The sequence below is a fragment of the Pagrus major genome, chromosome 17 (genome assembly GCF_040436345.1).
Source record: "Pagrus major chromosome 17, Pma_NU_1.0".
Lineage (NCBI taxonomy): Eukaryota > Metazoa > Chordata > Actinopteri > Spariformes > Sparidae > Pagrus > Pagrus major.
Window position 1 is genome coordinate 9,270,176 of NC_133231.1, and position 16,958 is coordinate 9,287,133.

Consider the following 16,958-nt stretch of genomic DNA (forward strand, 5'->3'; position numbering starts at 1 on the left):
GACACGGCTCTAATCCCGCTCTGTTTATCTGTCCTAGTAAGCATTTAGTGTAAATCTAGCAGGGTCTTTAACTTGCCCTCCCAACCTCGTTCACATCCATCCATCCATCATAACTTAAATAAAAAGACACTAGGAGCCGTCTGTCCATCACCGTCTGGGTAAATAAATGCACAGTGTCCAGTGTGACAGAGAATGTTTCTAAAATTCAGTCACAAACATTATTTTTTACAGTCTTTTACACAAATTTGGCCAAGGAACTGACCTAGCTTTAGATTAATGAGTTGGATTATAAATGTAAGTGATCTGATTGCCTTCAGCTGTTTCTTCCTTGTGATATTCGGTCTATGTGAGAGACATCTGAGGAGTGGGAGGATATTTTCTTGACCCTAAGGGATGAACCTTTTATCCACGTCATTCTAACATTTAATATTTCTCTCAGCACTTGTATTAATGACGTAAACACATAGGTATCTACAAACCCATACTCATGCGTGCACATACTCAAACCAAACCATAATACAAAAAAGTACAAGATCGCAAGTTGCACAAGTTAAAATTGTTTGATTTATAAGATGACCTCTCTAGAACTACATGATAAAATTCGAATATGTAAAATAAATGAGTGGGCGTTCACATTCAACAGTGATCTAGATTCATCCGGTTGGTTGACTCATGTCATGGAAACAGCTAAAGCTCATTTTCAAGTGAAAACCAACCTTCAGGATGCCTGAAGTGAGGACATTCACTACAAAGTGATGCAGAGGAGTAAAAATAGAAACAAGACTGGATACTTAAGACATTGCCCAACACATACACACACACCAACACACACACATCTCAGGCTACTTGGTACACACAGACACACACATTGATGACGACAACGTGAGTTTTTATACAATTCGAGTTAGACACAAGTGAAAGAGGACATTTGTCTTGAAAGTACCGACACCATGCACTGTGTGAGCAGAGGAGGCTGCTACCTGGTGAACTCCTTCTGTGATCTTCAGGAGGACAACCAGTGGAAGAAGGAGAGCTACCAAGCATGTTGGCTGAGCCTGGTCCTTGAAACGAGACCCCAATACAAGTAGGTTGCTAAATCTTTGTAGATTTAGATGGTGTAGTGCTCCATATGGTGTTCTGACAAGGAGCAGGAAAGAGGGTAAAGGACAACGGACAAGCCCATTATGTTGTTACTGTATACACATGACAAGGATGTTCTCTGTTTTGACTTGAAATCCACAGTGATTTACATTCAGCAGGGCTTAAAATGCTCCTGTGCAGCCTTGTTGGGCTTCAGACCTTCAGGGAAGTTGCTCTCCATGACCTCAACCTGATCAGTGCTCTCGCTGCATATGCACATGTTGCCTTTGACCACTAAAGGAAATCACCTGTAATATGCAATCTGAGATGGTCAAAATTACAACCAGATTTGAAGTTTCAACTAAGCAGGAGCAGTTTTCTTCTTGAGTCATGCAGTGTGGATGTGTCCATGTAAAGTCCATGAGCTATATTAAAGAATTTGAAAGCAATATGATCACAGCACCAGCCTGCTTAAGACTGGATTAAAACGCATTTATCTGGTGTGTGTTATGTCTTCCAGGCTGACACTGTCAGAGACTGACTGCATTCATAGAGAGAGTTACAAGCAGCAACAGGTGGTCCACTTCATGGTCCAGAGGAGTCCCAGCCAGACTCTGAAGCTGGGCAGCAACAGCAGCGCCATGACAAAGCACCAGCTACCTTTCTTCAACGCCAGCAGGGATCTACGTCGTGCCACAACAACCTCTGGGTACACAGATCAACAGCCAGTCAATGGAGTGGATAAACAGAAAGTGACTACCGTAACTCAGGACCTCAGTAAGCCAGTCAGAGTGAACTTCAGAGCCTCGAGCCTGATGTCCTCACCAAGGGAAATCTCTCATCGGGTGCAGAGGAGGGAGTGAGCGAGGAGGTGGAGAGTATGTAAAATGGCAGTTTTGAAAATATGACAAAGCCATTGTTATTAGAATAAAACATTTTAGCAAATTAAAAACATGTATAGTGTAAAAACAAAACAAATGGGCTTTGTTGTTGCCTCTGTTGTTCTTATGTATGACAAACTCAGTGATATCTCATCTGCTAAGTGATATTTTTAGTATCATCCAATTAAAAGACTTATTATATATTATTATTATTATTATTATTATTATTATTGTTATGACATATTCTTCTTCTGAGGATGACTCTTTTTCATTTCTGTCCCCTCCAGATAAAATTACCAAAAATGTTATCTTTAAAAATGTGGCATAATGCTGAACTGATGATATAAATGTAATGATATACTGTATCGTAGATATGAACACGTTGTGACATAGATTCTTTACAGTGATTATAAACTATGTTCTGGGAAGAAATGGCACTTTTGTCAGTGATTTTCATGCCTAACAAAGCTTCATGAAACAAAATCTGGAACCTCATTTTGCCTCCAGTTTTTACACTGAAGTTAATAAAATTGTCCTGTTAGAGAAAATCCAACAAATGTCTTTACATATGTCCCTCTTCAGGATACAAACCCAGTGTCAGCACCCCCCTGTGGTATAACAACATCATTGTAAAGGACCACAAGTGAGCTGGATTATACTTGGGTAAATCTAGCCGCAGTTTCGAGATTCCAGTGAATACATAAGGACCTCAAAATGAATTTCTTTCACCAAAAGATTTATTAGGAGGGGTTCACAGAGTGGTTCAAGTCAGTACATGTGAACTTGTGGCATTATATGCAGCACTTATTCACCAAGTTATGGTCAAAACAAAAACATGACAGTGCAGAGAGGCTTGGTAAAATGCTACAGCTTTAGTCTGACCCTTCATTACAAGGCTGTAGTGACAAGTAAAAGAGTGCTGTTTGATTATGTTTGTTGCAGTATTGAGCACTAATCTGAGCTCTGATGCCTTTAGTCTTCATGCACCTTCAGTGTAGTTGAAAAGCTCACACAGATCTAGAAATGTAACACCAGTGATCAGAAACAAACGCACTATTCAGTTGGTTTGAGGCCATGTATCACACACGGCAACACACATCAGAGTGGAAGGAGAGATGTCACAGATAGGAAAAACCCCAATTTAAGGACAGAAGTGTTGGGGAAAAAATAAAGTCCCATGGATATCATGATATATATCTCACACCATAGTCCATCCCCACATTAATGCATGGTATTAACACACGTCGTGTGACGTCAATGACTTTTCCATCAAAATACTGTTCTTGACAATGTGTCCTAACCCTAACCCTAACCCTTTATGGATACCACTTTCTTTTTGTTCAACGCAGTTTTTTTAAAATTTGTGTGTATTATCACACCACATTGCGAACAGTAACAGTAATTCATGGCACTCAGAGAATGCAAGTTCAATTGATACAAATATTCTAACAAGGAGTTGAATGGAAAATAAAATGAAGTTGTGTATCCAATATGGATATCACCTGAATGATCCCAGAGCATTTTTACCATTAAATGTTTTCCACACAGTTAATTTAAAGCTAATGGGTCTTAATTGGGACTTCTGAAGTCATGGTAATGCATTTTGACATGCTCAAGCCTGACAGTTTATAGGGAGATTAAGGGAGGGACTTTGCTATGTTGAACATGATCTGGTTGAGATGATCTTTTTAGTGTTTCCATGGAATCCCTATCAAGTGAGGAGAATTACACAGTGAAAAATACATGCATTTTTCATTTCTAGTCCACATACAGTACTTTCAACATTCTTTAGAGTCAAATGCTTTTTGTTTGTCTTTTGTCACTTTGTGTGAGACTGGATTTTCTCTCCTAATACGGCTTCTTCAGCTCTCTTGTGTTTCTGGACAGTGACCTGCAGCTGCCAGTACTTGAGGTACACCCACATGAGGCTTCCATTCTTCCTCTTGTCCATGTTTAGCAGGTCCGCACAGTGCTTATCTCTCTTGAAAATATCCTTCAGATCGGACTCTAGATCCAGTTCTGCCCCGACAGGGTTTTTGACAACCTTAAGCAGCATGTTCTTCTCCATCTCCAGCCGCTGCTCTCGAGGTTGGACGAGGGAACAGTACGCATTCTGGCGCTCTACCAGCTGACCCTCTAGCTCCTTCAGAGTGGCAGTGGCACGATTGTACCAGTTGTTCTCTCGTTCCAGGGCGTGGTGCAGCACAGCCCCTGCTGCGCCGGACTTCACCAGCCTTTGCTTCTCTTCCTCCAAGGCTTCCCGCTCCTGGAATGGGAGATGACAGTTTGGTTTATGCAGGAGAGGCTACAGGTTAGAGGGGAAACATGCACAATAACACAAGATTTTACCTGCTGTAACTGTTTCCGCTCTTCCATCAGCTGCTGGCTCTGTGAGATCAGGGCCTGCTTGTAGCCTTTGACCCTCTGTCTCTCCTTCTCCAGCTCCAGCTCCAGTGTAGCCGCTGCCCTGCGCCTCTCTGTCAGTGTCTCCCGGTACTTTACCTCCATCTCGCTTTTGATTGTGGAGACATCCTTGTCATACTGGGCTTTGACCTTCTGGATCTCCCTCTGAGACTCCTTGGTCCAGATCCAACCTGAAGGCACAGTGGTATATCAAACAGAGGATGGAGAAGATCCTCATCTTTAGATAAGATCTTTATCTCATGAAAGCTGTCATGATGTCATAGCACAACTGAATTTCCTAAAGCCCGAACAGCTCCAGTAATGTACCTGCTTATCTCTCAAATTTAAAAGGATTAGAAAGCACCCTGAAACAAAAGTGAGCATGCATTTAAGAAGGATTCAGAAGACATTGAAGACTAATAAAAATTCACTCTTTTCTATTTTAGATCTGATATAGAACTGTCTTTTGAAAACTTGATGCCTTTGTATTCACTCAATTAAAACCTATTTTCAGACTGTGTTCATCCAAGTTCTGATTGAAAAGTGTAGGTGAATGCATTATTAGATAGATATTACCAAAACATCTTTACAAATAATGAAATCTTGGATTTTTTTTTTATCCATATTTAGCTTACCTTATAGATGTACATCTCACACAAAACTCAATTTGCGTTGCACGTAATTTCCAATGACACACAAATGTTCCCCTGTGCCTGTTACCTCATCCACAAACACACCTAGACACATCACCTTGTGTAACTTACGAAATGCAGCCAATCCCAGCATGGGGACCAGCAGGGCGTAGTTCCATTGGTTCCCATCACCGCCCCCCGCCCCTCTTCCTCTCGGGTCTGGTTGGATGTTCCATCTGGGGGGGTCATTCAAGTTGTTCATGGGGGCTGCTGTCACATACGTAAGGGCCAGGTAAATGTTAAAATGTAGCAACACAAACCGATAGTGCTCCTGAAGTTCAGTGTCTTTTGATTTGCACTTCTACCACTGACGCTGCAGTAAACACAGGAAGTTATTATTGAGTGACAGCAGCTATAGTTGAAGGTAAACGTCAAGAAAGTGTCCTAGTCGTAAACAAAACCACACGATTATGAAGTTTTTGAGAAGCCTCTTATTTATGTGTCTTGATATCGAAGCTCATTGTAAGGGACTAGCTATATTTACTGCTTGACTCACCACTTAGCTAAAAACACACACGTTTGGACAGAAAGTGTGGCATTTAGAAATTGTGTTGCAAATTAGCGGTAGATGTGAAAGTTCGTTAGCAACTAGCGTATTAGCAGTTGCAAAAACACTGCGACAGGCAGCGGCACAAACATCAGTCTGGCATGAACTTGTAAGTCTGACAGCCCAGCTAACAACAAACAAGGCTAGCTAGCTATAGAGCTAACATGCTAGCTAACGACTTGGCTTGCTGGCTCATGCTCGCTAGAGTATTTCATACAAACATAACACGGGGTATAATAGCTTTGTAAGTTCGGCTACAAGTCGGCGTGTAAATACATGGTACTGTGTCTCACCTTGAATGAAAAGTCTAGGTCACTTATACATTAGTTCCTGCACACCCAGGTTATACAATTTTGCTGTAGCAGGTCAGCCATATCGACGGAGGGTAAATCATGGAAGAACACTTATATGAAAGTCCCGATATATATACAAATAGAAATGTGTTTGTATTTATTTGGAATTTTTATAATCCTGAAAGTGGTTTTATACTGTTAAAAACGTTTCAATAGATGTTTTTTCACGGGATAACCATTAGGTTTATCAGAAGTGGTACCCCATTTTTGTAAAGTGGTTTGGTCCGGTGCAACAGAATATGTGAACCTCCGCCGAGCTGCTGAGTAGGTTCCTCTACTGACAACATGGCGAGTGTCCGTGCCGCGTCCCGTCTCCTCTCCAAGAGGATACTATCTAAAACAAAAGCAGTGAGTAGTAACAGTGGAATATTAAATCTGTTTCACGCAGATATGTGCTCTATTTATGTTTGCATATTGTCTTTCTAGTTGAAAGGAAGAATTTCGCTGCTGTTTCAGCTTTCGTAACCAGCAGAGTCTGACTTGCGTAAGCTGCGTTATGTAGCTGAGGGTGTTTCAATGTGACTCCATGAAGAAAAGCTATCTTGCGAGTCCAAAATGTTATATTTGCTTTAATATCTTTATTTGTTCCACATTATACGTAGAGAGTTGTGTTTTCAGTAAACTGTAAACATTATTGAGGTATTCCAACGTGTTTATCATAGTTACCTTAGTTGTCCTTGTGGCAAACAGTTTTAGCTTCTGAGTGATAGCTAGCTAAGCTGAATGTTAAAGGATACAATGCAAATGTATTTAAAGGCAACTTTAGACCAAAGTAAACCTACAGTGATTTAATAGGTTATTTAAAACGATCATCAACTACAAGGGGCTTCATAAAACTTGAACAGTTTTAAATGATAACCGATATTAATGCTTTATTGAGGATTGTTATTGGAATAGTTAATAGCTATATGCATACAGCCTTTTACAAAATGTGAGTAAACGGATCACAGTCACTAGCAGAGGTTATTTTCTGTAAACAGCTACCAGTATGGTGAGTCTTACTTATTTGGGTGCTGCCTTTGTTTGATTTCTCCATTGATGTATATTATTGTGTCTCCTGCCAGGTCCCTGCTGCTGCAGTTCAGGGTTCCAGGAACTTTCATTTCTCCATCTATGGGAAGAAGAAGAGCGCCACAGTATCAGATGATGTGAGTTGCATTTGCTCTTTTGTATAGATCAGTGTTGATTATATTTGTTATTAGTATAGTTGCTTGACGGGATGCAGTACTGTAAATGGGTAGAAATGTCAAGCTGGTTTTGAACTATGCAAATTCACAGCACTCCCTGACTATACTGAGAGATTCATTTTCCACCACTGTGCAAGCTGGTATTTATTGATAATTTTACAGTAACTTTTCTCGGCCATTGGTTTCAGATCTCTACTCAGTACCCAGTTGTGGATCATGAGTTCGATGCTGTGGTGGTAGGAGCTGGAGGAGCAGGACTCAGGGCAGCTTTTGGCCTGTCGGAGGCTGGATTCAACACTGCTTGCATCACCAAGCTCTTCCCCACCAGGTCTCACACTGTTGCTGCACAGGTATAACAACATGCATATACATTTATATAAATATATTCGTCACTTGTGCCATCTCTTTTTAATTGTATTTAATTGTTGAATATTAACCTGGTTCACAGGGTGGGATCAATGCAGCTCTGGGGAACATGGAGGAGGATGACTGGAGGTGGCATTTCTACGACACAGTGAAGGGATCTGATTGGCTCGGAGACCAGGACGCTATCCATTACATGACAGAGCAGGCTCCTGCAGCCGTAGTGGAGGTAAGGTCTCACCCACATTCAATGGTCACTTTATATAAATTGCTCTGTAATGTGAATATGTATTACATACATCTGTATGTACTATTTAGTGAAGCATTGTCTGAGGCTTAAAGTTCGAATAGGTGAGTTTAAAATGTACTTGACTAGTTTTAAAGGAGACTGCATTCCTCACCTTTTTTATGTTTAGCAAATTATTTGCTTTGAGTGACATTCTTTAAATGGAAAAAAACCCTGTAGAGTTTTTTTGGTTTTGTTAGGGAGATTTGGCAGGTGGTTAGATCTTATTTTGTGTGACTTTCTTTACTACATGAATTTTCATTTTTGCATCATGCCATCAGAATGTCTTTTCCCTCATACTACATATATGACACAACCTCAGATCTCGACCTCATGTTGCTGAATATCTTTCCCAGCTGGAGAACTTTGGTATGCCGTTCAGCCGCACTGATGATGGTAAGATCTACCAGAGGGCCTTCGGAGGGCAGAGTCTCAAGTATGGAAAAGGAGGCCAGGCCCACCGCTGCTGCTGTGTAGCAGACAGGACAGGACACTCGCTACTGCATACGCTTTATGGAAGGGTAAGTCGACACACCTTTTCCCTATCTTTATGTAACTCAGTCCTTACAGAAAGAAAGTGGAGCCCCATTTAACCTAATTTGATGCATCTGTCTTCTGTTAAGTCGCTTCGTTATGACACCAGCTACTTTGTTGAGTACTTTGCCCTGGATCTGTTGATGGAAAATGGAGAGTGTAAAGGAGTGATTGCTCTCTGCATGGAGGACGGATCTATTCATCGCTTCAGAGCCCAGAACACTGTCATCGCTACCGGGTAGGCTACTCACTCACTTTGTCTTCATTTATAGTTTCATCTTTTTAACAACCATGTTGTTCATGACAATTTATAAATGAGTTTTATCTTTCCTTCCAGGGGTTATGGAAGGACCTATTTCAGCTGCACATCTGCCCACACTAGTACCGGAGATGGAAATGCAATGGTGACCAGAGCTGGTCTGCCCTGCCAGGATTTGGAGTTTGTACAGTTTCATCCCACTGGTGAGAGAAAGTACAATATTAACTGATTAAACTGAAGTCATGAAATAGTGAGATGTAAAAGCAGAATCTTATTTTGAAAGACAGTTGCTCAAAAGCTCCACAGCAGCTGCATACATACTTCAAAGACATGCCTAGATTTCATACAGGTATTTCTTTAGGGAAAGGTATTCTATCACTGACAGTTCAAAGTTCATTATTTTATTGTCTAGCTGCAAATGTGTGATAAGACACAGTGTCATAAATACTGTTGACTGTTTCATTCTCAGTCTGTTTCTTAATGTGTCTAGTAGTTAATGCCATTTCATATTTCTGTCTGACCGTTTGCCCACTCATTCAGATCTATACACCTGCAGTCTCAGATTTTATGAATTTGGCTGGTGAACGAGTGTTTTTATTATTTTTTTTTACATGGAGCTCCAATAATAGACCTCACTCACATAAAGACAAGTGGTCATCTTTATTTTTGTTCCTGCTGGACATTCGACACCAGAGTCGAGATGCACACATTTGACAAGCTGTTTAAGTCTCTGGTTACATAAATGCATTTGTATATATTTAAAAATGTCTAACTTTCTTATTTTTCAACCTCATTCTTATTTTCCCATGTTTTAGTGTCTCTGTGACTAAAAAAAAAAGGGGGTAAAATCCTTTTTTCGTTTGACTAGAAACAAACGCTGTATCGCTTTCGCCAAAGCAACCAGACTGCATTTGTAGAAACATCAATTTTTTAATCATAAAACACACTTCATTCAAACCAGATAAACAAAATAAATTAAAACCTTCTTGGTTTTTCTCTCCACTGTTCCAAGGACCAACTCTTGTTTGGTCAAAATAACCCACAACTGAATGTGATGGATTTGAAAGTGTCAAGAGAGGAGCAAAAGACAGGGCAAACATCAGAGAGGCAATAGGGAAAACAGTATGTAGAGACAGAATACGTTTTTTCACATCTAATATAAAAGAACAGGAGCGGTAGGTTCAAAAGGGTGAGGAAAAAAAATGCTGTCATCGTGTCAATTGTTTCATATTAGAAAGAACTTAATCACTAAAGTTAGTTTTCCTTAAATGAATATGTGCACCTGTGCACAATTTGAGGGTAAAACCAAAATTCTGGTAGGATTTCAGGAGTTATTACAGTGTAAATGCCACAGTAAACAGACTTATCACTTGTCAGTCAATAAAGCACACCATTATAGTTTTTATTGATGCAGTATTGTGTCATGACATCAAAGCTTTGAGGGTTTTATGTTTACAAAGTTTACCTTATGCTTCATTTGTCACTCGCTTTGATATAGTTTACTGTATAACTTTTCTCATACTCATTTATTAAGCCTGAACAAAACTATAGATGTGTAATGTAAGTTACCACTATTGTGCGATTAAAAACCAGAATTAAGCTCAAAGTTGGCTCACTTCAACGCATCAATTTGGCGTCAGCATTTACATTATTTGTATTTATAAACAATAAGTGATTTGTTTTTCTTATACTCGAGTTATTAAAGTTTGTCTCATTTAATGTGTGAATTGTTACAGGGATCTACGGAGCTGGATGTCTGATCACAGAGGGTTGCCGTGGTGAGGGAGGCATCTTGATCAACAGCGAGGGAGAGCGCTTCATGGAGCGCTACGCACCCAATGCCAAAGACCTGGCCTCCAGAGACGTGGTGTCCCGTTCCATGACCATAGAAATCAGAGAGGGCAGGTATGAACGGAATGTGTGCGTTGCAGCTGTGCATGCAAAAGTCAGTTTTGTTGTTTTCAGGGTTTCGGTCTTGAAACAACACAGTAAGCTGCTGCTGTTCTTATTTCAATGCCTTTCTTTATTGCTTCAGGGGTGTTGGACCAGAAAAGGATCACGTGTACCTGCAGCTTCACCACTTGCCTCCCCAGCAGCTGGCCACAAGGCTGCCTGGTATCTCTGAGACGGCTATGATCTTTGCTGGAGTCGACGTCACTAAAGAGCCTATTCCTGTCCTGCCCACCGTTCACTACAACATGGGTGGAGTACCCACAAACTTCAAGGGACAGGTAGGTCACGTGTGCACAGCTGTCTGAATCGGCACATGGCCCCTCCTCATCCTCTTTTAAGTGCTTCACTGTGAGCATTCTCCCAACAAAGTGACACACCTTTTAATATTTTCCCATCAGGTCATCACTCACACCGATGGAGCTGACAAGGTGGTTCCTGGACTGTATGCCTGTGGTGAGGCGGCATGTGCCAGTGTCCACGGTGCTAACCGGCTGGGTGCTAACTCTCTGCTGGACCTGGTGGTGTTTGGCAGAGCGTGCGCCCTCACCATCGCAGAGGAGCACAAACCTGGTGAGGACCTCTGTTCATGGGTTGGTGTAAAAAGCAGAGTTTCTTTTTTGCTATTTTAAATTTGAGCATTATGATGCAAAAACTCTGTGTTTAGAAAAAAAGATCAGGTGGTAAATGTGAATTCTCTTCTGTTTTGATATCAAGTAACACCTCTACTTTATCAATATTATTATGCTCTACAGGCAGGATAATATTTGTTTTCTGACTCCGGTGTTTTGTTTTTCTCTTCAGGAGAGAAATTGTCCCCTCTGCAGGCCAGTGCAGGAGAGGAGTCTGTGGCCAACCTGGACAAACTGAGGTTTGCCAATGGAAGCCTGAGAACCTCTGAGATCAGGCTCAACATGCAGAAGGTACACACAAACAAGAATTATTTACAACTTGCAGTAATAAGCAGTCCTTTTACTACAATTTTAAGTGTGTTTCCTTCATTAAGGCCTTCAGAACCTTCTGTATACAAACATAACCAATCTGTTTCTTCCTGAATTTCCTTACAGACCATGCAGGCCCATGCTGCTGTGTTCCGTACCGGCTCTGTTCTTAAGGAGGGATGTGACAAGATGGATGCCATTTACGGGACTCTGGAAGACATCAAGACCTTCGACAGAGGTACTCCACCACTTTGTCCAAAAAGAGAGGTATAGTATTTTAGCACAAGTGGTACAATGATTCTCCTCTTCTCTTCTGCAGGTATTGTGTGGAACACAGACCTGGTGGAAACATTGGAGCTGCAGAATCTGATGCTGAATGCCGTCCAGACCATCCACTCTGCTGAGCAGAGAAAGGAGAGCCGGGGTGCACATGCCAGAGAGGACTTTAAGGTCTGTTTTAACATACTGTGATCTGTGTACATGTGCTTATATATCCATTGTCCTTGCAGTGTTTATGCCACTGCTTCTCCGTTTTTGTCGCTGCCAATGTTCTCCTTTTCTTTTGCCATTCTCTGCTTACCCTAGATTAGCTTAAATCAATCCACTACTGGTTGAATTTCACTATTTCACATTTCACATCTATTGAGTTATATTCTCTCTTGTTCTCTGATTTTGCATTTCTTTTTGTATCTGTGAATAATTGCCTAAATAAGTCTCTCCTCGGACATTGTTTTTCTTGACCATATTCCAGGACCGTGTGGATGAGTACGACTACTCAAAGCCCCTGCAGGGTCAGGAAAAGACGCCCTACGATAAGCACTGGAGGAAACACACTCTGTCCTACGTCGACCCTAAGACTGGAAAGGTACAATGCCCTTCAGTTTTGCTTACAGCAGCATATTAGGCAGCCCTGGTAACCATTATCAACTTTAAAGGCCAGCCGAGTCAGTAATGTATCGTTTATCTTTGTTTTCTGTCTAATCACAGGTGACTCTGGAGTACCGCCCGGTTATTGACCACTCTCTGGATGAGCAGGACTGTGCCCACGTCCCTCCTGCCATCCGCTCCTACTAAGAAGATCTCCTCTTCCACCCTGGAGGAATCCCCCTTTCCCTCTCCTCTTACCTCCAGTTCAGTCATTTATTTACTATTTATGGATATACTTTTCCCATAATAGGGATGGCATTTTGGGAAAAAATATGTTTATGGTTGAACATGTGTATCCATTTAGAGTAGTTAAATACAAAACTGTCTTGTCTTCAAACTTCACCCCTTTGTGTCACCTTTATGTGTGTTTTGCCTTTATTTAATCTGTTTGCAGCAGATCGATTTCAACATTGTTCTTGTGACCTTCATGAGGTGGTCGTGTGTGTGTGTGTATGTATATGTTTGTATATATATATATATATATATATATATATATATATATATATATATATATATATGACACACACACACACATACATACACTCAAGACAAGTTGAAAACTCCAGTCTCCAGCTGGACAAAAATAGAGAAAAGTTAACAAGTGTTTCATCACTAAGCTTGGCCTTTGTGGCGACGACGCACTCTCATTTATTTGTCTTGCTTTGGATTAAATGCTTCTTCTCTCCTTTGGCTTTCTGAAGTCAGGCAATTGTGGAGACGACTGTAACTTGGGATGCACATGTCGCCATCAAGCCACAGAGGGAAGTTTTAAGTATGTAAATATTGCATAAATGTACAATAAACATGGCTAGCTATACTGTATGTACTTGTTGAAGTATGCGGTAGTTTCTGACTCACTATGGCCTTCAGTCTTGGATAGTATTTAGCTCTTGTGATACTTAATGCACATGGTGCAAATCATAACGTGCATCATCACCTAGCTTATGTTCGGTTATCATCTGATGGACGTATTTGAGTATAAGCTATCTGTAGTTCTTCACTCTAAATATTAACCAAACAAAGCAGATGGATGCATGTTTGTATTTAACCACATTACAGTTTCTCAACTGTTGTTACAGTGGCTTCAATCTTTATACAGTTTGGTGTTGCTGTTTGATGCTTTCTCTGAACACTGAGGATACATGTCAGTAAGGCTCAGCAAAGTACACAGTTGTATGAGTTATTGTGCTTTTCAGGTTGCTGATGGTTTTTCCGGAAGTTATGAATTATTCCGAGCACTGACATCAGTGCCAGCTCTTAGTGCTTCAAGCGATAATAGTAGTTTCCATTAAAACAAGAAAGCTGTGTGTGACGTAGATGTGATCGAAGTACCCATTATCTGGAACTTCCCACATTTTCTGCCACTGCACAAATGACTTTGAAGGATGTAACCGGTGTTTTCATGTATTGAACAAATTCACATGCTGTGTTTCTTGTAATGAATCGTTAAAAGGGTGACTTAATTTATTTGCTTGTTTTCAAGAAGTTTGAGTTAATTTTCTTCCGGTTTTGCCATTTGTACTTATTTTCATATGTTGAATAAAGTGTAGACTATGCATAGAAACAAAAGCTCTTGGTTTGTCCTGGTCTAATGAGCAGGTTTTGGACACCTGCATAGTGCAATGCAGTGCAGTAAAAGAGTTCTTTGTGAAATCATGTAAGTCACTATGTTGAGTTTTGTCCAGACCATTTTAGAGATACACATACAATCTCGGGTCCTTTTTTGAGCCGTGATGACTTGCAGCTTTTATTGTGTCAAGTGCCTGTTTATGTCCACGAGGGGGCAGTAGAAGCACATTGTTGAAACAAGTTCTGCAGCAGGTTTATGAACAGTGTGTGTCCACTTTCACTTGTACTGCCTGTTAGTAATCTTACCACAGCAAGATAACAGTTTTATATGATTTTGCTGGAGGGAAGAAATGTGAGCGGCACAGTTATTATGTAACATTCTTGCTGTAAACAGTGATGCTGCCTTACTGGAAAGGTTGTAGAGGAAATCAATAATTCCTAAACAAACATTGACGCAAGCTAAATCCTGTTTCCAATCCTGACCAGCCAATCAAACCCAGAAAGCTCAGAGCTGAACGGAGTAGAGGTGTTTGGCACCCTGCCTATTGGCACAAACGAAATGACGGTTATGATGAAAGAAGGGAAAAACAAACCTGGGTGTCCCTGTGTTGAATCAGCTGAACCTGTATTTAATAGATTCTAAAGCATGATCAGAGAGAAATTATATGAAACTGTTGATCCCATTTGGAAAATCTTGCATTACAACACAGAGTAAGATACTCTCTTGATAAGAATTAAGCAAATGTATGAGTAAGAGTTGGCACACACAATTAAAGTCACTGCAATGTCACATTGAGGTTTAACACAGCAAATGCAGCAACAGATAGTACATGTGCGCTTCCACACACACACACACACGTTGGAATAGCATTATTCACTTTAGGCTACATACAAAGAAATTATACAAAACCAATGCACATTCAAAAACATTCAAAAACATTTGGATTGAACTAAGGTCCAGCCTCTCGCTTTGCAGCTAGCCAATCACACTTTAAGATGATGGGTAGGCACTTGGGGTGGCCAATAAGATGTAAGGAGTGGCCAGTGCCACCTCAGGCCCTGTCTGGACTTGTACCTCCAGATAATAACGTGCTGGGAAAGATTGTACATGGTTGTTTGCTTCTTGAACATGGTCAGACGTAATGCATTTTGCAACAGTAATTATCTCATCTATTACTTTAATTGCTGTCCGTTCTACTTTAACACATTATTGTGTCATTACCATAGTGTTGATCCTGAGGTTTGACATGAGTAGTATAGCCCCCACAGGAGGGGAAAAGCACTTAAAAGGAAGCTACAAGTTTCTTGACCAAATGTTGATGGCCAGTGTGTAACCACAGCCCTTCTTTACAAAGCAGTTCACATAAAAAATAAACAGGGCCTCGTGCATGCTTGGTAAGCCTGTGCTGGATCATTTAAGGTTAAATAGCAGATACTGGCTGTTAATGGCCTCCAGGGCAGATGATTTGGGCCTGCAGAGAATTATTAATCATAAATAAGTGCACTTTCACAAAAGCACCGAGTCAGAGTGAGAAGAGAACCATGTCCGTTTATAGCTAATTTGTAAAGCTTGTCCCTAGATGGGCTATAAAATAATATACGTTTTGAGCGCACTAAAATACATAAGCTATAAAAGCACAACTTAAATAGAAAACACTGATTATAATTATAAAGCTACATGAAATCAAAAGGAAAGCCCAGTTGCATTCTCATTATATTTACAAATCAGTCCAGAACCAACATTTAAAGGAGAATGTTAAACATGTATGAACAGTCAACAGGCCAAATGCTCACGTGTGGTCTCAAAATAAAAAGTCTCATCATGGTTAGGATGTTGGACAGTGGTAAATCGGAGAAAAAAGTAATTATGTCATTGAAATGTCAGAAGAATTCTTTGTAAGTCTTTGTAAAGGGAAATCCTAGAGGAGGTATGCCAGCAACGGAGAAAATAATAAGATGTGGGGGGATAAAGTAAGATGTTGTGGGGAAGGAGGATAAAAAGGGAAGATGTAAGAGAGGAGGAAAAGACAGGGTGGGTAAGAAAGGAGTTAGAGCTTGAAAACTGGAAGATAGGTGATAAGGTAAGGGTGTAAGATTATGGACATCTGACAGGAAATGAGCAGGATGGTGGGAAGGGCGAGGAGAAATGTGTGATGGGAGTGGGAGGGAAAGTAAAAGGAGGCGCAAGGGCGGGGCTGAGAGAACAGGAAAGCGGGAAACAAACATTTACCGTAACAGCCTTGGAACGCTGACAGGAAGGATTTAGGCCCACACGTTTTTGACAGTGCTGTTACATCTGCACACCCGTTCTTTACTCCAAAGCCCGAGTGCTAGTATTGAAGTCATGTTGGTTCTTTCTCTTTCTCATCTGGCACAATGTGGGAAAACAATTCTGTTTTGACACTAAAATCCCTGAAGCAGTTAACATGTCTACACTTTAAATATGAAACAAAAGGGACCTGGGTCATGTTGAAACTTTAATACCACATACTGTATTTTCTCCATTAGTGGCCTGGGCATTTATTTACAGGAACTACAGTTGATACTTGGCCTTTATTTGAAGTGGGCCTATATTAAAGACAAGCACTGATCTCCTATTCCCTCTGTTTGATGGAGTATACATGTCTGGTTGGTTATATTTTACTACAAAGCCTCATTGTTTTGTGATTTTTCTCGTCTGCAGAATCCCTTAATCTCTTAACGAGGCTTTTATTCTGAAACATTTGCAGGACCGTGTTGTGAAAAATTCAATGACTTACGTGGCTCCATTATGGTATTCAAAATGTAGCTACTAGCATCATTAATCATAAATGGCCACTTTGAACTTATACTCCCAACAAACACGGGCAGCATATCACCAGAGTAACGGCTAACTGTATACTTTTTATACATCCATGACTGAAGCTACTGTTAGCTTGTTATCTCAGTTAGCCATGCAGCTACCTGGACTACCAGGGGAGTGTTGGTGTTTACACCACTAGCACGG

The 16,958-nt window shown here is 40.7% G+C and overlaps 3 protein-coding genes across 4 annotated transcripts; 2 read left to right on the forward strand and 1 right to left on the reverse strand.

The window, feature by feature from the left end:
• The first annotated feature begins 950 nt into the window (after positions 1–950).
• On the forward strand, positions 951–2,333 carry LOC141012583 (uncharacterized). The gene is made up of 2 exons (XM_073486096.1): positions 951–1,084; positions 1,601–2,333. Exons 1-2 carry the CDS (start codon positions 951–953, stop codon positions 1,941–1,943), a joined length of 477 nt encoding a protein of 158 aa, XP_073342197.1. The 3' UTR covers positions 1,944–2,333.
• Positions 2,334–2,676: 343 nt separating this feature from the next.
• ccdc127a (coiled-coil domain containing 127a) lies at positions 2,677–5,971 on the reverse strand. Of its 2 annotated transcripts, none has more exons than XM_073484726.1 (4): positions 5,897–5,971; positions 5,129–5,266; positions 4,311–4,555; positions 2,677–4,227 (listed from the first exon to the last, which is right to left on the reverse strand). In XM_073484726.1, the coding sequence occupies exons 2-4, from the start codon at positions 5,256–5,258 to the stop codon at positions 3,781–3,783; spliced, it is 822 nt and encodes a 273-aa protein (XP_073340827.1). In that variant the 5' UTR covers positions 5,259–5,266; positions 5,897–5,971; the 3' UTR covers positions 2,677–3,780. The 2 variants fall into 2 exon arrangements, with proteins under 2 accessions (XP_073340827.1, XP_073340828.1); XM_073484727.1 differs by having other exon boundaries at positions 5,129–5,263; positions 5,897–5,913.
• Positions 5,972–6,218: 247 nt separating this feature from the next.
• Positions 6,219–13,225, forward strand: sdha (succinate dehydrogenase complex, subunit A, flavoprotein (Fp)). The gene is made up of 15 exons (XM_073484725.1): positions 6,219–6,304; positions 7,021–7,104; positions 7,332–7,493; positions 7,592–7,735; positions 8,149–8,313; positions 8,416–8,564; positions 8,664–8,788; positions 10,322–10,490; positions 10,621–10,816; positions 10,937–11,108; positions 11,340–11,458; positions 11,603–11,714; positions 11,796–11,926; positions 12,228–12,341; positions 12,464–13,225. The coding sequence occupies exons 1-15, from the start codon at positions 6,242–6,244 to the stop codon at positions 12,548–12,550; spliced, it is 1,992 nt and encodes a 663-aa protein (XP_073340826.1). The 5' UTR covers positions 6,219–6,241; the 3' UTR covers positions 12,551–13,225.
• The last annotated feature ends 3,733 nt before the right edge of the window (positions 13,226–16,958 follow it).

Coding starts and splice junctions, on each gene's coding strand:
- LOC141012583 (XM_073486096.1), top strand. CDS start 951: ATGCACTGTGTGAGCAGAGGAGGCTGCTACCTGGTGAACTCCTTCTGT. Junction 1,085..1,600: donor GAAACGAGACCCCAATACAA/GTAGGTTGCTAA, acceptor TATGTCTTCCAG/GCTGACACTGTCAGAGACTG.
- ccdc127a (XM_073484726.1), bottom strand. CDS start 5,258: ATGAACAACTTGAATGACCCCCCCAGATGGAACATCCAACCAGACCCG. Junction 4,556..5,128: donor GCTGGGATTGGCTGCATTTC/GTAAGTTACACA, acceptor CTGTGCCTTCAG/GTTGGATCTGGACCAAGGAG. Junction 4,228..4,310: donor AGCGGAAACAGTTACAGCAG/GTAAAATCTTGT, acceptor CTCCCATTCCAG/GAGCGGGAAGCCTTGGAGGA.
- sdha (XM_073484725.1), top strand. CDS start 6,242: ATGGCGAGTGTCCGTGCCGCGTCCCGTCTCCTCTCCAAGAGGATACTA. Junction 7,105..7,331: donor GCGCCACAGTATCAGATGAT/GTGAGTTGCATT, acceptor CATTGGTTTCAG/ATCTCTACTCAGTACCCAGT. Junction 10,817..10,936: donor CCACAAACTTCAAGGGACAG/GTAGGTCACGTG, acceptor TTTTCCCATCAG/GTCATCACTCACACCGATGG.